This window comes from Borostomias antarcticus (assembly GCF_949987555.1).
Source record: "Borostomias antarcticus genome assembly, chromosome: 10".
Lineage (NCBI taxonomy): Eukaryota > Metazoa > Chordata > Actinopteri > Stomiiformes > Stomiidae > Borostomias > Borostomias antarcticus.
This window is the reverse complement of record NC_140243.1, coordinates 8,792,557-8,814,489: the sequence shown is the minus strand read 5'-3', so window position 1 is coordinate 8,814,489 and position 21,933 is coordinate 8,792,557. Positions and strand designations below refer to the sequence as shown.

Below are 21,933 nucleotides of genomic sequence, written 5' to 3'. Positions count from 1 at the left end.
TGTAGTGAAATATGACTCTTCCGTGATGGCTGTCATGGGTATGCATATAAAAGGAAAGACACACACAAAAACGGGCCTTTTTGCATTCAGGGTTTCAGTCATATATGATGACTTAAGCAATTATTTTGACTTTCACCACACATATACAGTACAAACATTTCTCAGACAAAATGGTTAAGAAAGTGCTTAAGCAGCATTTGCTTTCAGTCAACACAGGAGGAAAATGGCCCACATTGTCTGTAGGAATTTCTGAAGTGGAATAATTTATGTAAGCACATTTTCTATACCTTGTTATTTGTATAGCCTACTTTTCTCATAATTTGACACTTCACTGCCTCCCGTCCAGTGCTTCTCATTTGACCATGTAAATTAGTTTTTTGGGAAATCCATGATACAAATACTTGCACAAAATGAGTAAAATATTTACATTAAGTACCCATAACCCCACCCCATTCGCAATACAATTAAGTACATAACTGCAATTATGCAAGTGAGCAACTAAAATATTTCATATGGGCTTTTTAAATTCAAGTATCAGTCGTGATCAATCAGATCAATCCGTTTTTTCCCGCCCCTCTGACTGCTTCCAGGTGAGCAAGGCCTCCTGGGATATTCGAAGCAAGAGGACCCCTACAGACACTGTTGTTAGACCACACAGCATGCCAATACAGTCCACTATACCCACGGCTGTCCATTCCTTAAAGAGAATAGCAGAGGCAACGATCACAGTTGACGTGAATGTCACATAGTATATAGCTTCAAACATATTGGAGCTGAAACTCTCCAGGGCCTTGTTGATGAAAGTGAACTGTATGAGGATGCTGACCGCCAGTGTTCCCAGTAAGCCCAGGAAGACGACCAGGGCCCTGCTACCCGACGGCCCCCCACCAAAGGCATCCTGAGCGGCCAGGCCAAGGCCCTTGCTGCAGGGCACTGTGAAGCTTCCCAGCAGGGAGCATATGGCCACATACACCATGATGTTAGATGTGCCATGGGCTGGGGCGATCCACACTATCAGCACGACCAGCAGTAGGACCACCAATGAGGCATAAGTAAGGAACACTGCATGAGGAAAAGGAACAGATAGTATTCGGTCAGCATTGACAGGAGGAGATAGTATTCACTGAGCAGACCTTGTGTTCTGGTGGTCCATAATCTGTGTGACAATGAATCAGACGTAATAAAAGGTGAGCAGGACTGTGAACCAGGACATATTTTAAGACAAGGCCTGAATAAGGTCTATAATATACTGTAAGTCTCCCAATCTAACACACCTGGATCTGTCAGCCTCTCCTCTAACTCCACTCTGGAAGTTACACTCTCTGATTTTGGGGAGTGAGTGATGATCCCAATAGAACCACAACAACACAACACACAGCCGAACTTCCCCAGGACATTCAGATGCTCCTGAAGAATGGCGGAAGCCAGTATAGCCCTGTATTTAAAAAATGCACACATTTTAGTTTTAAGGAGACACACAGGCATGCAGAGAAGCAGCATAAGCACATGGCAATCAAACTGGCATTTTAATAAGAAAATGGAAGAAGCAGGTAAAATTGCTTACCCAAAGAGCACACCAAGGGCTCCTAAAGGTGTCACTACCACAGCAGGGGCTGCATTATATGCCAGGAAATTCCCAATCTGGCCCGCTATCACTGTGGAAGGAGCCATGTCAACCAGTTAACACCAGTTAAGAGACTTAACTCAACAGTGAGTGATACAGTAGCTTGACATGCACTGTACTTCAGTTTCTAAAATACAGGTGGCGCCATACTCACTCGCAAGTGTACCGCCCCACCATACGCCATCTTTCAAATAGGACCCACCTAAATAAACGATATGCAAGTCATTGAAGTTCCACTACAAACCACGATTCCTACTTTTGTTCAGATGTAATGTGCAGTGATGTGGCCTCGTAATCGTAGGCTACAATATACTACTAAATTGCTGTCAACTCATATTCGGATAATAAAATGAACATCAGTTGTCAACATCCATGCACACCAGTAGGGAGAAAACTTCCCATCAATCTCTGCGGCTACCTCTATCACGGGCTCGCAATATCCCTTTCTTTTGGAGCACAAACGTCGATCCATTGATGAAGCTAGATATCACCGCGATGCATATCCCGACAACTGGCAGCGAAGAAGTTCCATTCTCTACTGTCATTATTACTGCTGACTTTTTTGTTGATCATTTGCATCAACCGTAGTCTATAGCTTGGCCTAATGTTGTGAGGTTGAAACACAGGTGCGATAACGAGGCAAGTTCTTTATAAACTCTCGAAAGTCAAGGCAGTGTTGGTCAAGGAGGTGTGGGAGGGGGGAAGACTACAGCAGATCTGAATGGGTGGTTGCAGTGCGCCCTCTTTGGGCGAATGCTTGCTTTCTGATTCACCATGAATAAAACATTCCAGATCAAATACCTTTGAAAACATGGACATATTGATGATATATTCATACATCATAGTATGTGATTGTGATCATAGGGAATGATGATAATCTGACTGATCATGAAAAGGCCTATACAGTGTGGGAATTGTGGAATGTGAGTCTGCAAATTTAATGTTTGCCCGTGTCGATCATGTTCGATTAATGTTTGCACACATTAAATCCATTTAATTCCCACTGATCACCTCATATGCATAATGAAGCCACGTCATCTGTTTCCATGCCTCTCGTCTTGGCTGTTCGACCTGTCAATCATGGTCACTCCAACATGGACGACTTTTAATGCAGCAGCAGAGCCAGTGGTAGGACTGAGGATACGAGAATAGAATACGAAAGCCCGCAGGTAATTTCTAACATATTTTGTGCATTTGTCAACTAGATAAACATAATGCAAAAAACATTGTCTATTGTATTGCTTCAGTAAATGTACTGTTTTCTCCGTTAACCTGCTGTCATAGCTCGCGAGCTGGTTAGCGTACTAGTGCTAGCTAGTTAGCTGCAAGCTTGGCTGCTGCATCATCTGCGGGTTAGCTAACATAGCTAGCTAGCTAAACGCTAGACTGATGCAGTGTCCATAAGGTAGGAGCTAATTAGAATACATTGTTCTAGCAATCCAACAGTCAAGCTTTGGAGTAAGACATTACGTTACCGAGAACATATCCTTCAGTTTGGGTGTGTGATTGACCTGAGCTAAAGATGTAGCTAGCTATATTGATAGACTTCACGTTAGCTGTCTTGGCCCAGTTCAGAAAGCAAGATCACATAGCTACTGTAGCACTAGCTGATCTTGTTTGTTGTGTCACTTGAGAATTTGCACTCTAGTTTTAGTATCGGTGTCTTATTTTGAACAGGTGTAGTTTATGTGTATTGTGTTATTTCATTAATCTTCATTCAAACTTAATTGTAGCGCTTACCAGTCTCAACCCATTCAGTTATTGTTCAATTCATTGTCTTGTTTGTGATTGGTTTTGTTGATTGACTCAGGTGTCAATTGAGTCAGTATCTTGTTTTGTGATTGGTTAATTGACTCGTGTATGTCAAATGGACTAAACGATGTACATAAAGAGAATAGCCTAAACCTGGGGTCAGTAGAAATGTCTTGGGAGAGAGATGTTTTTAAAAGCCTGATGTGCACCAAGGCATTGCCAGCTTTGTCACAGTAGTATTATTGTTTGTATAGCTTGCTAACAACTTCAGTCTCTTATTATTTGATGGATATAAGCCTCATCCACATGACCGCATCGACACTGTTCTTCTGACATGTCTTATCAGAGCTCTGTCCGCTGTCTTCTGGTGATACAATGGCTACCATTCAGATCTGTGGACACAAATTTCACCAGGTCATATTTCTTACAGGGTTGGCTGCGATTGCAGTCAGGAGAGAGGAGGAAAAGATGCCTTCTCCAACTTTTACCCTCGACGCCCAGCTAAGATTTCATGACAAATGGCTGAAGATAGACTTGCAGGTAAGTTGACTTGCGGTACGAGGGGGCTATATTTGGCAGGTATTGAAGCTAGAAAGACCTAGCCATGCTATTTGATATTTCCTAGATTTTTTAACTAGTGGAATGTATCCTGTTCAGATTGAAGGGCATTGTTTACTTGTAATTTAGCATATAGTCATGTAGGCATAAGATATTACTTATTAAAGAGTGAGGTCCACAAAGTCATCAGTTGAGTGGTTGAGACAGAGCAGGCCTATGTTGTAAGGAGCTCTTTGTTAACTGTTTTTGAATATAGCTGAGTGAGATGACAGATTAGTTTGTGTGTCTGTATGTACTGTATGTGCTTGTGTGTTTGGTTTCAGATATTTGACCTAGTATTGCACAAGAATTCTGATAGATGCTTGTTGCCATAATTAGACTGCTCTAGTGTGAGAGTTCTCCCTCTCCCTCCCTGCCCTACACATCGATGTCGCATGCCTGGTGTTGTGATCAATTTACCATGTTATTGACATTTGAAACCGGGATCTCTGGAAAGCTTAAGTACTCGTCAGAACTTCTTCGTGGAGCAATGTTGTTTAGTGTGTGTGTGGGTATGTCAATGAATCAGGAGTTCAGTATAAGTGGCCTGCTTTTTTTTTCCTGGGAATTATTGTACTTAGTCCTATTGGATATAATGAATATACAGACATATGGTTGATATTGGGCTTCAGGAGGATCTGGTTATGAAGAGGATCAGCTTGTTGTTTAAAAAAAAGGGACTGAAGGTTCCAGATCCAGGTTCATGGTAAGGCTTCGATCCACAGGAACATTAGTCTACAGTTGTGGTATGTTTTCTTCTGTTCTATACCCTTGAGAGGCCTAGTAGGTAATGGTAATGCTGTGTTATGTGACCAAAGGAGGGATTGCCTCTAACAAGACTGCTCGCAAAAGCACCATTAATCTCTGCAACACAGCTGATGGTGTTTTGTTTTCTTCGACAGCGAGCCTTCTCTCCAGAGGGACTGAGTGAAATGTGGAATGAGATGGTGAAGGATGAGGAGATTACCTTCGGTGGAGAGGAATCCACTCACACAGGTAGGGAGCTTTCTGCCTGCTAGAACTTTCATTCACTTCCATCGACCCAATTTGTTTCTTAATCATGCTTTAGCCGAGTGAGATGTTGCCATTGTACCAAGCCTAGTGGTATTCTGAATCGAACAATACCTGGAAATTGTCTTCTAAGCCGCTTTTCCACCACATGCTACCAGCTCAACATGAACTTGCCTTTTTTCCTCGGTGCAAAAGCTGTGGATAGTAGGTACTTTTTTGGGAACCTCTCTGTCAAGGTTCCAAGTGATCTGAGGCGATACCAAAAGGTTACGTGAAAACACTGCAGGCTACTGATTGATCGACAAGGAACAGGAAAGATGGTACAAAAGATTTCTATGCAATACAATTCATTGGCTGGATCCCAACAATCACATCCCACCACTCGGTAGCTCGGTTGAACACCCAAACAGATGGTCTGCGGTCGCAACTTTGAAGTTTGAACTTTGAGTGAAAGATCTGAAATACACATACACAGCATACACATTTTAGTATGTAATAGTCGTAGCTAAAGTTAATTTAATACTTTGTAACACTGGCCTATTTGTATATAGTGACAGTCTGTGACCCTAAACACATGATAACGTTAGCCATCAGGTTAGCTTACACTCTTGCATCGCCTTTGAGCAGCCTGTCGTCTCGTAGTCTGACCTCTGAATATCCTAAACTGTTTTTTTTCAGCAGTCTTTTGTCTTGCTGCTTTCAGCCTCTTCTGAACAAAATTTGTGTCCTTGCTGTGACAAAGCTACAGTGAGGGGGTACTATCTGCTACCAAAAGCGAGTCGAGTTGAGCCGGTGGTGGAAAAGCAGCTTTAGTTTGAGACTACTAGTACATTAACCACAGCCTCTGAAGTGATATGGTCCACATGTCTGTCTCTGTACCTGTTTCCAGAGGACTGCGCTGACTGCTTTGGTGCTCAGAAAAAAGATGAGTCCAATGATAAGGAGAAGAAAGAAGAGGAAGACCCATCGACATCTGTCCATCACTCCATCATTGAGACATGGGACTGGGGGACGCAGCCAGGTGAGTGGGTTCAACTCCGACTCCTCAGAGCTGAGATCAGGGCAGCTGCTGGCTCAACATTTTCAGACAGAAGTATAATACAAGTGTTGTTGTTTTTCTAAATACGAAATGGTTTTGTTTTCGTGGGTGCTATTGTGTCGTTTTAATCCCACCTGCTGACTATTGTACAAGCACAGAGGAGCCACTTTGTCAGAGGCAGTGCTGCTGGCAGCAGATTGATTTATCACGTCCATGTGTGTCTGAGGTACTGGAATGCAAACCTTTTCAACATATGGCCCTCCTTCATCTATCAACATTGAGTCAGCTCCTGAGTGTGTGTGCGCGTGCATGCGTGTTCTCGTGTGTGTGTGTGTGTGTGTGTGTGTGTTGGTGTGTGTGCGCGAGTGTGCGCGTATGCATGTGTGTATGTGTTCTCCTGGCACGTGAGATGTGTGTGTGTGTGTGGGGGGGGGGGGTCTCTAAAATGACTGCCGGCAGGGCAGTTAGTTTTTACCCCTCTACAGTCTTGTGGTAATTTGGGTAGCGAGCCCCCCCAGTGGGGCAGTCCTGCACGCCATAGGCTGTGTTTACAGGCAGTGCTGGGCAGGGCTGATGTGTGGCAGGTGGCAGCAGGAGATAAGCAGATCGAGGGCCTGCCTGATGTTGGTGGGTCCTGACTGATTGGGAGCTTTTGCCTTCTCTGCACCCAGGCCCCTAGCATGCTCTCATCAATTGGGCCTGCTAGTCACACCTCTCTATGACGTAGTGCTACGCCTGTGTGAAGTGCAATTGCTGGTCTGCAGGGGTGCTGGATTGAGTGGTGGGTGTAATTGGATTGCTTTTATGCTTAAGTGCATTGTCACGGAGGCTCAGATTTCAACCGTTGGATAGCCTACTTCCTGCTCTGCCATGGGATTGGCTTTTTGGTCCAGTGTTGTGTCTAGGTGACGGCCTATGGCAGTTAACCTGGCAGATGCGTCATACTGAACAATAAGGATCCATGAACCGTTCTGGGTCAGAATGGGAAGGTCACTTAAAGGCTAAACCCCATTCTGATACCTAGACTCTGCTACTCGTCTTCATGTCATTTAAATTACATCTTCATATTTTCTAAGAGAATAACAGAAAATAAATTCATTAGCCTTAGTTTATTTAGAAGGTGTGTATAGGCCTAGGCCTAGCTGGAGACATTGACTCTGCCACGGTAATCTGTCTGAAGTTCAAGGGCAGCTGATTGTAGAGCACGGCCTGCAACCCTCCAGGCTATGGAGTGGGTGAGGCCTGTCTGGCTTACAAAGCTTAAGTGGATTTCAGATCTGCTATTTTAGTCTTGTCTTCTTCAGTGATGTCATATACGGACATGCTGAGGCATTTTATAGTGAGTCCGTTTGGCCGGCAACTTAAAAACAATATGAAAATCACTTAAAACATGACTTGTTAACATGTTGTATTTTGATGATGAAATGTAGATTATGTTATGTTATGTTATTCTTTATTAATTTAATTTAATAATATTATTTATTAATTATGTTATATATTATTGATTATATGGTATCCATGTGTAATTGTATTTTCCTTGCTCACTGCCCCTGCTGTGTGTGTGTGTGTGTGTGTGTGTGTGTGTGTGTGTGCGCGCAACTGTGTGCTCGTGCGTGCGCGCAGACGAAAACGAGTTGAAGGACTGCCTGATGGTCTTGGTGGACGACCAGCAGAAGCTGTCCGCCCAGACGGCCAAGAGCACCCTGTCGGCCCTGCGTCTGCGGCAGCGCCTGGTCATCCTGGAGCGCTACCTCATCTCGCTGAGCCACAGCATGATGCAGGAGAAGTACAAGGTGCGCTGGAAGAGCCCCCCCACCCCCTCGGCGCCCGCCGTCGACAACAAGAGGTACAGGAAGGAGCTCTGACGCTCTCATCGCCACTGTTGTACCATCGCACCATTGAGTCTCTCTAATGTGAAACATTCTTAGGTATCCTTTAATTCAATGTTTTTTTTGTCTAGTCCTGTGTTGTTCATTCATAAGGTTGTGTGTGTGTGTGCGTGCGCCCGTTTGTGCTTGCGCTTGCAGCCCTCGTCCGGCCAGTAAGGGAGTGGAGGGCTTGGCCAGAGTCGGCTCAAGGGCAGCGCTGTCCTTCGCATTCGCCTTCCTCCGCAGAGCCTGGAGGTCAGGTAAGACGATAACTTTCTGCCGACAAGCCTCCAGTAGCCGGTCGGTTAATGGCCGCCGCACACAAGACTGGATGACACAGCTTACTGTCGAGTGTCTACAGTAGCTCTCTGTCCTCAGTGGTAATGTTGAACAATCATGGCCGGAGAGAATTGTTTTGTTGCCTCTGAATACAGGACATGAATCAAAGTGATGGTTTCAATCATGTCTACTGTAAACGAAGGGCCAAATGTATGTACATGTAATGAAAATGTTCATAGTATGAACATTTACGTCACATTTACGTTTAGGTCAGACTTTTTATCCCAAGCGATTTATAAGCACATTTTGTATGTGAGCCAACATCCCCGTCACCATCAGGAAAGCCTTCTATAAGAACAAGTGACATCAGCGCTAGAGGAAGGAATAGGATTATTTTTTTCTTCCACACGCATGCCTGTCCCAAAAGTTGAATTAACGTTGAACCTTTCCCGGTTGACTGCATAACTTGTGTTCAGTAGAGGTGATAATGGACATTATATACCTGTGCTACAACTTTCTGGCTTTGTGCTACAGAACTATCAACACCATTGATAGTAGCACCAGTTCTATGTGCTAAAAAAGTTAATGTACAGCCCTGGGAGGGGTGGGATTAGGGTTAGGAGGGGTGTGCGGGTGCATGGTGGATAAGCAGTCTGCTCAGCGCGTAGTGTGGAGGGAGGGACTGGCAGCCAGCGATGGCGGCTGAGGTAGCCGGGATGAACAGCTGTCTCAGGGTGTTTCACCATCTTACAAACTGCCCCGGGGTAAACAACACATCACCTTGCGCAATTGGCCGCATTTGACTAACGTAGGCCTAGGTCAGCTTGAGAGATCAGGATGACTCATTGGCAGGACAGGACCAGAGGTGGAGGGGGAGGGAGGGAGGGAGGGAGAGATGGGAAGGGAAGGGAAAGGTGGGAGTGAGGGATGGGAGGAAAGGAGGGAGGGAGAGAGGGAAGGGTGCGGGAGTCTCTGTCGGCAAGAGGGTTAGGGTTAGGGTTAGGGTGTCTATTCATAAAGCTTCCATGAAGACATCAAGGTCAAATCTACCGGGTAGGTTGCGTAACAGGGCTGTTTCAGAATCCAACTATAGCTAGCTAGATTCGGGATGAGAGAGCTCCTCACTGCCCCCCACTGAGCCAGGGCCCGGTCAGTCCCTCTGGATCACGTGTGACTGGACACTCTGTCCCCACAGAGATGTTGGGGGGCAAACAGGGGGTTTCATTTTTGGATTCGGACTATTTGTGTTCTGTAAGTGATACCAGTGTGTGTGTCCTCCTGGGCTGTGCTGTTTACCAAGTGTGTATGGGATGAGATTACATTCACAGTAGAAATTATTTATGTTGGAAGAAGAGAGAAACCCTGTGGTACGGCAGCAGGAGCTTTTTTATTTCTCCACGCTTAAAATCCCTTTCCAGGAAATGAGAGATGCTCCTATTTCCTATGCACACTGTTGACGGTGATGCTGAATGCAGCCGGCCCCCGGGGGGGGCAGGGCAGCGCGGGGCAGGGCGGGAACAAAGCGACTGCCAGCCTGAAACCCCTGAAACCCGAGCAGCGCGCGCACAGCTGAGACACAGCCAGGCTAGTCCTACGCCTAAACCTCCGCCCAGCCTGGAGTCACTCAGTAATCCGTCTGTCTGTAATGATGGGAAAAGGCTGACCCTAAATGATTTCACTTTATTTTATGAGTAGCAGGAGGGCAGGAGCCTATCTCCTGATTCCTTAGCGGGAGGCAGCTTGATGTAGTCCACCCCCTGGACATGACTCTAGTATGTCGCTGGGATTAACCCCCAATCCAACCCTTGATGCTGAGTTCCAAGCAGGGAATCATTGAGTACCATTTTTATAGTCTTTGGTATGACTCAGCTGGGGAGTCGAACCCCCAACCTCCCAATCTCAGACCACTCTAACCACAAGGTCACTAAGCTGGTGGCCTTTTTTTTTTTTTTTTAATAGGAAACTATTAAGCTATCTGTGATTGTGTGACTGACATGACGACCCCATTTTTAAAAATCTCCCATTTACAGTGTAGCTATAGTGTAATGTTCTTACAGGATGGGAAAATACCATCATGTCACTTTAATGGGTACATTATGCGTGCCTGTTGCTACAGTATGTCAATGCTTCCCTAATAAAGCGTGACCCATGTGTTGTGGTGCAGGCGACGACGCGGACCTGTGCAGTGAGCTCCTGCAGGAGTCCCTGGACGCCCTGCGCGCTCTCCCAGAGGCCACCCTGTTTGACGAAGGGACGGTGTCGTCCGTGTGGCTGGAGGTGGTCGAGAGGGCCACCAAATTCCTCAGGTCGGTCTGTCACTGCGCCGGGCTTTCGTGTTGACAGGCTTCTCTCTCTGGCGGTGATAAATCTTAACGTTTCTTTCTGTGTGGACAGCGATGTGCACGGGAGTGCGAGTGCCAAAGGCAACATTCCTCTGCAGGACCAGCACCTGGCCCTGGCCATCCTCCTGGAGCTGGCAGTTCAGAGGGGCACTCTCAGGTACCCCCCCCCCCGCTGACCAGCCACACCTCGGATAACTTTATTGATAAAACAAGATGCCACGTCCCTCTGTGACTGCAACCCTGCTGTCCCCATCTCACTCTACATGCTAACACCTCCATCTCTCCCCGGTCTCCAGTCAGCTGCTCTCGGCTGTACTGCTGCTGCTCCGCCTGTGGGACAGCGGCACGCGGGAGATGGACAACGAGCGCTCCACCCAGGGGACCAGCGCGCCGCTCCTCCCCCTGCTGCAGCGCTTCCACAACATCCACAGCAGCAAGGAGGAGCCTGTCCCGGAGGTGGAGGAGGAGGTCAGTCGGGCGCCGCCGCCTGAACGTCCGCTCGGTCGCGTTTCTAGAACACGGCGTCGTCTCGTCTTTTTGTTCTCACGTCGGCCGTCCGGCGTCTTTTTCACGTGTCGCCTCCCCGCCCCTTCTAGATTCTCACGGCACCGCTGAGCCCAAACGAGAGTTTCCTGCGCTACCTGACGTTGCCGCAGGACAACGAGCTGGCCATCGACCTGCGGCAGACGGCCGTGGTCATCATGGCCCACCTGGACCGGCTGGCGTCCCCCTGCAGCCCCCCACAGTGCAGCTCCCCCACGTCACAGAAGGTACCGACCCCCACCCCCCCCCCCACCCGGCTCCGCGCCCGGCCCCCCTCTGCTCCTGACCTGTTGATCTCCGCTGCTTTTCTGAGAGCTCTCAAGAGCACTGACTAATGACTCGGACAAAGCTTTTAGAAAATGGCGAAAAAGCCGTGATGTGGGTGACGGAATTAATTCAGTGTAGACCAATTACTGCTGAGAATTTGTGATAAGCTGTGTTGTGTTTAATTGAAGGCCTGAAAATCTAGGTCCTGCTGTTACTAATTACTCTCTCTGTCACTTACGTTCTGTGGGAGGACCATGGCATTGTGCAGGTAATTTACCTCCCTCTAGGCTCTCTCCTTCCTTTGCATGAGCTGGCTCTCACTCCAGCGCCACTACTTGTTGTTTGTCTGCAAAAGTCTCTAGGGGATTCCTATAGATCCATCTGACTGTGTGGGGGTGTGATTTGCTGAGTCAAACATTCCCCAGCTGGTCCGAGGGCTGTGTGGGTATTATTCAGTGTTGTTACTGATAACTTTTATGGAATAAAACAGATTCATTCTAAATCATTTTAAAATGGTCTAGTCCAGGGGTCTGCAACCTTTACTACCGAAATAGACATTCATTTCATGCATTGTGGGTAAAATGTATGGGAGACTTGGAGCCCACTGGAGAGGGGCAGAAGAGCTGCATGTGGCTCCGGAGCAGCAGGTTGAAGACCTCTGGTCTAGTCCGTAGTGTCGTTCCTACGTGAGAATGATTCACATGAAGGAGCTTGGTTAGGAGCTTGGCTCCTGCTTCTATTCAGTAAACAAAGGTTCAGATGTTCCCTGAAATATGAATGGCGATGTTGTTGTAGCATCACAATTTAATGAGGTGTTTATGTAATGAGGCTTATGTAATATTTTGGATTGCAAATGTAGCTAGGATTATTTAGGATTTTTTTTAAATGTTAATTTCCTCATGATTTTGGCCACAGGGAAATGTGTTATGAAAACATCTGATATCAAAATAAATATATAGTCTGCCTTTGATGGCTTTCTTGCAAATCTATGAATAGCTCCGGTATGCCTCTGGCAGCAGCTCTTTTATCAGTGTCTCTGATATGGTCAGTTGGCTTTCCTACACACAGGCTAGATCAAACTGCGAAGGCGCCAGTAATGACCCTCCCACATTAACCATCTCTCCCCACTTCGTCCACCCGTAGGGAAGTCTGCAGGAGGTGATCGGCTGGGGCCTGCTGGGCTGGAAGGTCTACGCCAATGTCAACGGCCCCATCCAGTGCAAGGCCCTGTCCAACCTGGGAGTGTCCCAGATCGTCTGCTCCGAGAAGGGCTTCCTTCTCCTGGCCACCACTGGGGCCGTCTATACCCAGAACTACAAGGGCACAACTCTGGTAGGAGCATAAAACCACGTGGGAAGAGTTTGTTATAGAAAATAATCATTGCTTTTACATTGAATCCTCATCGCTTTTCATGGCACCTACTTTAACCTGCTGGAGAGTAGTGTACATAGCCAGGTGCTGGGTTTTGAAAAATAGGCATAAGTGGAAACGTGAAGGAGACACCTGCACACCGGGATAGCTCTCCGTTCTTTAGCTTGGTCAATCGGCCGACGGGTCCCAACAACACCATCAATGTCACACATAATGACTGCATGACGTGACTCTGTAGAAACACTGTAAGAGTCTATCAGTAGATGGCTGCATGCAACTTGCTAAAACTCCACAGAAAGTTCACCAGCCTAATTGTAGCTGCTAGCAAGATAAACATGTGCAGAGTTGCTTCTAAGACAACTTGTCTACTAAGTGTTGCTTTTGCTAAACCAGTTAGCTAATATTGATATCATGGCTAATTTTGGAGAAGAATGTGACCAAACAAAAAACAAACATTCTGTTGAGGAACCATAGAACAAGTAATCACAGCAACAGATGCTATGAGAGGGTTGAAGTGTAATAATTTTCATGTCTCAGGACGGGGAGTATAAATTAAACGTCACGGCGATCATCTACAGCATTCTAATTGTTGGCCGACATGTCTGTAAACCCACCTTTATCGCAACATTTCCGCCATCAAGGCTTATATAAGGCATAATTACATATACCTATTATACTGTAGTGCCTATAAAATGTACCTGGTGTGAGCTGATCAGGAGGTTGACCTGTGTTGCTCCAGGCTCCCATGCTGGTCCACACCCTGAGCTCCAGGAAGATCCTGAGGCTGGCGGCTCACCCGGACGGCCAGCACTACCTGGCCCTGTCCACCAGCGGGGAGGTGTTCTCCTGGGGCTGCGGAGACGGGGGCCGCCTCGGACACGGGGACACCACGTAAGTCGGCTGCTCCGCAGACAGCGCGACGCCTGCAACCAACCTGACGCGAGCGCAGACATCTAGTCGGCCGCACCGAATACGCATACATTCACACAAGTGACTTTTTTAGATCGCGAGCTTCCCAGCTGCACACCATAGACCCTGTCTGGAGATCCCACTGTGGCCCCCTCACCCTCAGGTACCTGGAGGAGCCCACCATGATCACAGCTTTCACTGGGAAGCAGACCGGGAAGCACGTGGTGCACATCGCCTGCGGGAGCACCTACAGCGCCGCCATCACGGCCGACGGGGAGCTGTACACCTGGGGCCGGGGCAACTACGGCAGACTGGGCCACGGTGAGACCGAGGGGACATCCCTTCCACTTCATATCCCTTCTGCATTTCACTCCCTCACTGGACAAGCTGATCAGACGGTTTATATATGGCAAAATAAATCCCCAAGGATCGCTTTAGGCAAACTTACTATAGATAGAGGGAGGTCTAAAATGACGACACGTAACCCTTGCATCATCCACTCAGTTCAAACTTGGTTGAAAATAAACAAAATGAAGTGCACAGCTGTATTCCTCTGGAAAAGTTGACATACTCTCTCAGCAATATGATACACGTTTTCTATAAAATATGGCAACCCTTTATTGACTACGTGGAGAATCTCCCATCCCATATGATAGTGTTATTTTTGGAATGCCTGGACTGTACTATGTCTGTTTTTGGAATGATATTGTGTGGTTGTGTGCATATGTTTGCCTACTAATTGAAAACCAAAATAAAATATTTGGTGAAAAAAAGAATAAAAAAAGACAGGGTATACAGTATCTGGTTCGTATCTCTTGTTAGAAATCGTAAGTAATTTATTTGTCATGTCTCTTGCTGTGTGATTGGCTGAACACTCGTCTGCCCCTCCCTCCGCTGTCCTAGGTTCCAGCGAGGACCAGACCACACCAATGCTGGTGACAGCTCTGAAGGGACTGAAGGTGCTGGATGTGGCGTGTGGGAGTGGCGATGCTCAGACCCTGGCTGTGACAGAGAACGGTGAGAGAGATCGGGCTCCAATCACCAGGACTCGTCTTCCTGGTCTGTCCGTCAGCCCCTCATCTTCCTGATTTAAATAGCTGACCTGTCGATCGCATAAACCCTCCACGTTTACCTTATTGTCATGACATAGCCGTGGTTACTGCCCATCCACCAACCCCCCCCCCCCCCCTGCTCTCCCCTGTCTGTCCCCCTCCAGGCCAGGTGTGGTCCTGGGGGGACGGAGACTACGGCAAGCTGGGCCGGGGGGGCAGCGACGGCTGCAAGACGCCGAAGCTGGTGGAGAAGCTGCAGGATCTGGACGTGGTGAAGGTGTACTGCGGCAGCCAGTTCTCGGCGGCGCTCACCAAGGACGGGCAGGTGTTCACCTGGGGGAAAGGAGACAACCAGAGGCTGGGCCACGGCTCTGACGAGCACGTCCGCTACCCCAGGCTGCTGGACAGTCTGCAGGGTCAGCACCCACACCCGTCCACGCTCACCCTGCAGCCGCTCGGCTCACACATTTAGAATACGATGTTGATATTTAATAATATCTTTATGTAGCTACCGCTTTTCAAGGTAGAGACCAAAAGTGCTTTTACAGAAAAAATATTTTATATACTTATATAATATTTTTATACTTCAATGGGAAAAAGTCTGCGAAATAAGAATGAATAAGAATAAAAAGCAAAAAAAAGAGGAATAGTGGTTTAGCTCTCTTATCTTCTCTCCATTTTTTTCTTTTCTTTCTACACTCAGGTAAGAAAGTGGTGGACTTGGCCGTGGGCTCCACACACTGCCTGGCGCTCACTGACGAGGGGGAGGTGCACAGCTGGGGCAGCAACGACAAACTACAGCACTTTGACACGCTGTTCTCCAACAAGAAGCAGCCCAAGGCGCTGCCCGGACTCAACGCCAAACACATCGTGGGCATCTCGTGTGGCCCAGGACAGGTAAATCGGAGGACATTTTGCTTCTCTTCTCTTAGGTATTCATGTGACATACATTGGTACTGTTCATGTGACATACAGTAGCTATAGATGTGTGTATTTATGTATATGTATTCCCATTAGCTCCTGCCATACGGCTAATCTTCAACACAAACATGTAACACGACAGCATGACAAGACATGTAAATATACATACAGTTAACATATCCCATATCCATATAGACCTACATCCAGAGGGACCTGGCGTAGCCCGACTCATGCCCTGCTCTGAGCCCAGTTAGCTACAGTGTGTGTGTGTGCTCAGACCTGTGTTTTCTGACGACCGACCGTCTCTCGCGGCTGCAGAGCTTTGCCTGGTCCTCGTGCTCGGAGTGGTCAGTGGGGCAGCGCGTGCCCTTCGTGGTGGACGTGTGCCCCGGGACCTTCGAGCAGCTGGACCTGCTGCTGAGGCAGGTCAGCGAGGGCATGGATAGCAGCTCCGACTGGCCGCCGCCGCAGGAGAAGGAGTGCATGGTGGTGGCCACGCTCAACCTGCTCAGACTCCAGGTGAGTTAGGGGCCTGGGAAAGACTCTCATTGAAACTAGCTTAAAGTAATATCTCCATTCAGACCCTTTATAGTGTTTCCTCCTGCCGTGTTGCACGGTTCCCTCGTTCGCCTCCTCCTAGGATGCTCACTGAAAGTAGCTTAGGTCCTGATGTTTTTTCCATAACATTTCCACTGAAAGTAGCCTGCGTCATGATTGATTAAACTGGTACTAAATGTCAACAAAACTAAATTTATGTTGTTTTCCAGAGCCAAAACCACTGATTATGGTAGTCTGTGTATATGTGCTGTAAATGGTTCTAACATTGAGAGGGTCACTGAGTATAAATATCTCAGCATCTGGCTAGATTATTATTTTTTATTTAAATACCATATTGATGACCTCATCTCCAAGTTGAGGCAAAAAATTGCCTTTTTTTTTTTTTTTTTTGAAACGGGTCAGGTTTCCCTTTTTTTTGTGTGCGCAGTTTCTCTGTTTTAGATTATAGAGATATTACTTGTATAATTGCTGCTCCATCCACTCTTAAACGCCTGGACACAGTCTATCATTCTGCCCTTAGATTTATCACTGGTGACAGTTATGATCCTCACCACTGTGTCCTTCATGACAAGGCAGGCCTTTCCTCTTTGGCTGAGAGACGTAAAGACACTGGTACCTGTTTATTTTTAAGGCGATCATTGGAAAGCTCCCTCCTTATATTTCTTCATTGTTGGAGTGGAATTCTAGTCCCTATCTGTCCCGCTCAGGTGACCTGCTGCTTCTTAAAATCCCTCATGCCCAGACATAACTTGGGAAATCAACTTTTTCTTTTAGTGCCCCAACTTCATGGAATGCGCTTCAAAAAGCGCAGAAAATGAGTTCTCTGGGCAGTTTTAATGGCCTGGTTTTGCACATTCCTGCCTCTGTTTGTAGCTGTTTTTAATGACGGACTGACTACTGATTGTCACAAGTTGTTCTATTTTATATTCTTTATCTGTACTGGTTTATTGTGTTTAATTTTAAATTATATTGTTATTTGTGATGCCATCTTATTGTATAACATTGTTTTTTTTGTTTCTGCTTGTTTTGTAATCTCGGCTACATTGAAAATGAGGGCCTACCCCTCAATTGTGTTCCCGAGAAACGAAATAAAGGTTATGATGATTGTTCCGTAGTATCTTGATTCAAAAGATGAAACGCAGCATGTCCACCACACTGACGCGTTCAAACCTCCCGTTTCTCCAGCTCCACGCGGCCATCAGCAACCAGGTGGACCCAGAGGAGCTGGGCTTGGGTCTGGGCAGCGGGCTGCTCAACAACCTGAAGCAGACGGTGGTCACTCTGGCCAGCAACGCCGGGGTGCTCAACACGGTGCAGTCGGCCGCCCAGGCTGTTCTCCAGAGTGGCTGGTCCATCCTGCTGCCCACCGCGGAGGAGCGGGCCAGGGCGCTGTCCTCGCTCCTGCCCAACGCGGGTAAGACCGGCAAAGGCTGTGTGAAAGTCAAGAGAGTGTCTGTGCACTGACCGGAATTATGCTCCCACTTTATACTTAATTGTGTGTGTTTCTCTCAGCCTCTGGGAACGAGATGGGCATCAGCCCGGGGCGCCGCTTCATGATCGACCTGCTGGTCAGCAGCCTAATGGCGGACGGAGGGCTGGAGTCGGCCCTGAACGCCGCCATCACAGCGGAGATCCAGGTCAGTGTTCAAGTTTAATACGCCAAGTCGTGGCTCGGCACCGGGCGCCCCTCTGCTGCCGACGCATGACTTATTCAAGGGCCGAGCACTCTGCCCTCTGTGGTTGGAGCCGGGGGGCCGGACGTGACGGGGCGAGCGGAGGACAAAACGCGCTCTGGGGGTTTGGAAGTCGGCGAGACCGCCGCCGCTGCATGCCAAGAGCATTTCAGGCTTAACTGGTCTCGCAAGTTTGCCAGACCATTGACATTTCAATGAACCGGGTTCATGTAAAAGACTCTCAATGTGACATTTGATAATAGAACTTCTGGTGAAGTGTATGATTAAAGATGCATGGGGCTCTGCTTGTAATAGAATATATTAATGCTGAAGCATAAATAATTAAAGCTCAAACATTGATTTCTCCTTCTCATTCTCTTTGTGGTTGATTGCCTTGATGTTCCTTCACCAGGATATTGAGGCTAAGAAGGAGGCCCAGAAGGAGAAGGAGATAGACGAGCAGGAGGCCAACGCCTCCTCTATGCACCGCTGTCGCACCACTCTGGACAAAGACCTCATCAACACCGGGATCTACCAGTCCGCTGGGAAACAGAGCCTGCCTCTAGTGCAGCTCGTACAGCAACTGCTGAGGTTCTCTCTCTCTCTCTCTCTCTCTCTCTCTCTCTCTCTCTCTCTCTCTCTCTCTCTCTCTCTCTCTCTCTCTCAAGCCTAGTTTATACTGTATAAGACAAGCACTGTACGGCTCAGGGTGCTGTGAGGCATAGCTTGTCTTATACAGTATAAACTAGGCTTTAATAAACTCAAAACCAACTTCAGTGCACAGATCAGTTCATCGCCATCTCTGTAGCTGGTTTACACAGCGAGTTACACAGTTTGCGGCGTTTGTCCTCTGCAGAAACATAGCGTCTCAGACTATCGCCAGGCTGAAGGACGTGGCGCGGAGGATCTCAAACTGCCTCGACGCAGAGAACGTCAGCAAGGAGCGCTCAGCCTCTCTGGACCTGCTGCTTCGCTTCCAGAGGCTGCTGGTCAGCAAGCTCTACCTGGGGGTCAACGGCACCGAGCACGTCAATGGATTCAGTGAGTCCAGAGTTAGCATGGAGCATGTCTAGTTTAGCCCGGCTGACGCTCACCGCGCAGGGAAACCTGTCTGGAGCAGTTGGGTATTACCCAGGATAGGTCTAGTTATTCATTAGCTCCTTTCGGTCCTGTAGGTACAGCCAACATACGTTGGACGAGTTGGCGCTCTCCGCCATATACAATGCCTTATCCCACTGTAGACAAGTCCTTAATTAAGCCTTTTGGCCTGACCGGCAAAGCAAAGCTCATGGAATAAGTGTCGCAGAGAAAGTAGACTTACGCGAAGGCTTAACGAACATGGCCGGTGGGTTTTGACGCTGCTAATAAACATTTTAAATATTAAAAATATTTAACTACAACGTTTGCCAAATTGTTTTCTGAAAAGACAATGGCCGTCTTCCTCTGCATTTGTGCCATGGGTGGTGTGCATGTGTGGACAGAACTGCTTTAGAAAACAAACACTGAAGAGTTTTTTTCTTATAGAAAAATATAAAAGATGTTTATTAGCAGGGCCAAGCTTTCAAAACCCACCGCCCGTGTTCTCTAAACCCTTGTGCCACTGTGAGTCCATTTGAAATAACTCTGCGATGCTTATTTTACAAGCTTTGCTTTGCCGATCAGACCAAGAGACTTAATTAAAGACATTTCCCTATGGTGGGATAAGGAACTGTCGATACCAGCTCATCCAACCTTCTTTATGTTGGCCCTGAGTACAGGACCGAAAAGAGCTAGTTATTCATGATTTATTTTCCCTTGGGACTTGGGTCCAGAGACATGTTATCGTTCTAATTTTGTCCTATCATAGCTTTGCAGACAGGTTTTTTGTTTTAACGGAAGGATGATGAAAAGGTAAAGGGAGTGCTCATTGAAGGATTATTTGGCTCCTGTCTCCTTGCAGACCCAGAGCTCCTGGGTGTGGGCTCCCTGTTGAAGAAGTACATCGCCCTGCTGTGTACTCACATCGGGGACATCCTGCCTGTGGCCACCAGTATCGCCTTTACTGGCCATCGGCACTTCGCCGAAGTGTCTCGCGTCATCGAGGGAGATCTCACTGGTAAGCCTCTCTCTGTCTCAGGTCTTCAAAGCTGTGCTTGTACCTTGTCTCTTGGAAGTGACCTCTCCTGGGTTTTGATTGGATTAGCCCATCAGAAAGTGTTCTATACTGGGTTCATATTGGAGGAAGACTTCTCTCCTGTGTGATTGGATTAATGTTCCCTGCTGGGTTGCGGTGGCCAGCCCACCCGGAAGTGTTCTCTGCTGGGCTTGTGATCGGATCAGCCCAGCATTTCAGGATGTGCTCTTTGCCGCCCTGCAGGTGTGCTTCTGCCTGAGCTGGTGGTGTCCATCGTGCTGCTGCTGACCCTAGACGCTGGCCTGATGCAGGAGACTGGCTCCATCCCTCTCCTGGCCGGACTCCTGGAGCACCTGGACCGCTTCAACCACCTGGCTCCCGGCCACGAGAGGGACGATAACGAAGACCTGGCCTGGCCCGGCATCATGGGTATAGCACCGGGGGAGAAAAAAAATAAATAATCTATGGCATCCATAAATTAGCGTTGTGAATACACCTAATCTAGGCTCCGATGAGGCTACAATCCTCCTTTTTAACGGTGAATCATGGGGGTAGCCGTTTGGAGAGTTTTAGTGTGTTGTGGGTTAGAATGTAACTAGCCACGCTCTGCTGCGGCAGGCTCATTCTTCACAGGGCAGAGCTCCAAGAACAACGAGGAGGTGTCCCTCATCCGCAAGGCGGACCTGGAGAACCACAACAAGGACGGGGGTTTCTGGACCGTCATCGAGGGCAAAGTTTATGATATCAAAGACTTCCAGGCCCAGTCGCTCACAGGGAACAGCATTCTGGGTAAGGGGGCTCTCCCAGATCCCTACGGAAGGGCCAGTTTTTACGGCGAATGTTTTTATGTTTTGAATCTGATTTGTTCGCCAAGTAATAATACGCAGTTTGCATAATTGGCTTGCTGTTTGTGGTAGTGCAACATCAACAACAGGTGCCTTTGAATGACAACAATGCTCGTTCTCAAAGCTTGGGACTGCATGGCCCTGGTTCACCAACTGCGCATTATGACTTGAATTGTCCATCTGGTCTAACCTAGAGCCTCTCCACCCTCACAGCCCAGTTTGCAGGAGAAGACCCCGTGGTCGCTCTAGAAGCTGCCCTGCAGTTTGAGGACACCAGGGAGTCCATGCAGGCTTTCTGTGTCGGACAGTACATGGAGGTGTGTGTGTCTCCAACGTCTCATGGAACCGTTACTCGACTATGTCCTTTTTTTGTTCATGGCCTTTCTAACGGCGTGTCCTGTGTGCGTATGTAGCCTAACCAGGAGACGGTGACCACCCCAGACCTGAGCAGCCTGTCCTCTCCGCTGATCGACACGGAGAGGAATCTGGGACTCCTGCTGGGCCTGCATGCCTCCTACCTGGCCATGAGCACTCCCCTTTCGCCTATGGAGATAGAATGTGCCAGTGAGTCTAGGATTCTGTTCCAGTCTAAGATTCTCTCCCTGAGCAGCAAACGCCTCAATAAACCTGGATTAAAAGGGAGAATTACCTAAAAGGTCTTGAGATTAAAAAATCTCATTATTTTTCTAAAGAGGAAATAATCTGTTTCATTATCTTTTAATATGGGTTTGCTCATTGCCATGAGCAGAAAATCCCCCCCCCCCCTCTGTTGTCTCTGGAGCAGTGCTGATCAAGGTGCGTTCGCTGTGTGAAATGCATTTCTTTATTTTTCTTGCCTCGTCAGAATGGCTCCAGTCGTCCATCTTCTCCGGCGGTCTGCAGACCAGTCAGATCCACTACAACTACAACGAGGAGAAGGACGAGGACCACTGCAGCTCCCTGGGCTCCACCACACCTGACAAGGCCAAGCTTTACTCCCGCAGGATCATGTTCAGCGACCACGCGCAGCCCTTCCTGCAGGCCATCGCCGACAACACCACTCAGGACCACACTGTCAAGGTAACGGCCCCTCGCTGGAGTGAGCGGATGTGTGTGTAACCGAGTGAATCGTGAGTCCTCGTGAACCCTCGTGGAGTGAGTGTAGTCCTGCGAGGTAGTGGTAGCGAGTA

At 47.9% G+C, this 21,933-nt stretch overlaps 2 protein-coding genes across 2 annotated transcripts in view; one reads left to right on the top strand and one right to left on the bottom strand.

Annotated features, from left to right (window-relative positions):
• Positions 1-214: 214 nt before the first annotated feature.
• On the bottom strand, positions 215-2,169 carry nipa1 (NIPA magnesium transporter 1; the record flags this gene model as incomplete). The annotated part of the gene is made up of 5 exons (XM_084444440.1): positions 215-1,062; positions 1,275-1,435; positions 1,565-1,655; positions 1,779-1,826; positions 2,043-2,169. 5 exons carry the CDS (start codon positions 2,167-2,169, stop codon positions 554-556), a joined length of 936 nt encoding a protein of 311 aa, XP_084300566.1. The 3' UTR covers positions 215-553.
• Positions 2,170-2,706: 537 nt separating this feature from the next.
• The window catches only part of herc2 (HECT and RLD domain containing E3 ubiquitin protein ligase 2), a 60,626-nt gene continuing 41,399 nt past the window's right edge, over positions 2,707-21,933 (top strand). Inside the window, exons 1-27 of the mRNA XM_084444083.1 lie at positions 2,707-2,793; positions 3,807-3,916; positions 4,876-4,969; positions 5,874-6,005; positions 7,647-7,869; positions 8,051-8,151; positions 10,335-10,476; positions 10,565-10,669; positions 10,809-10,980; positions 11,109-11,282; positions 12,466-12,654; positions 13,433-13,584; positions 13,766-13,923; positions 14,506-14,619; positions 14,819-15,070; positions 15,358-15,551; positions 15,894-16,094; positions 17,319-17,547; positions 17,646-17,770; positions 18,219-18,397; positions 18,663-18,847; positions 19,746-19,901; positions 20,163-20,348; positions 20,553-20,708; positions 20,978-21,081; positions 21,178-21,328; positions 21,609-21,823. Coding sequence (XP_084300209.1) covers positions 3,845-3,916; positions 4,876-4,969; positions 5,874-6,005; positions 7,647-7,869; positions 8,051-8,151; positions 10,335-10,476; positions 10,565-10,669; positions 10,809-10,980; positions 11,109-11,282; positions 12,466-12,654; positions 13,433-13,584; positions 13,766-13,923; positions 14,506-14,619; positions 14,819-15,070; positions 15,358-15,551; positions 15,894-16,094; positions 17,319-17,547; positions 17,646-17,770; positions 18,219-18,397; positions 18,663-18,847; positions 19,746-19,901; positions 20,163-20,348; positions 20,553-20,708; positions 20,978-21,081; positions 21,178-21,328; positions 21,609-21,823 — 4,161 coding nt within the window. The 5' untranslated portion in view covers positions 2,707-2,793; positions 3,807-3,844. The remainder of the gene's footprint in view (positions 2,794-3,806; positions 3,917-4,875; positions 4,970-5,873; positions 6,006-7,646; positions 7,870-8,050; positions 8,152-10,334; positions 10,477-10,564; positions 10,670-10,808; positions 10,981-11,108; positions 11,283-12,465; positions 12,655-13,432; positions 13,585-13,765; positions 13,924-14,505; positions 14,620-14,818; positions 15,071-15,357; positions 15,552-15,893; positions 16,095-17,318; positions 17,548-17,645; positions 17,771-18,218; positions 18,398-18,662; positions 18,848-19,745; positions 19,902-20,162; positions 20,349-20,552; positions 20,709-20,977; positions 21,082-21,177; positions 21,329-21,608; positions 21,824-21,933) is intronic.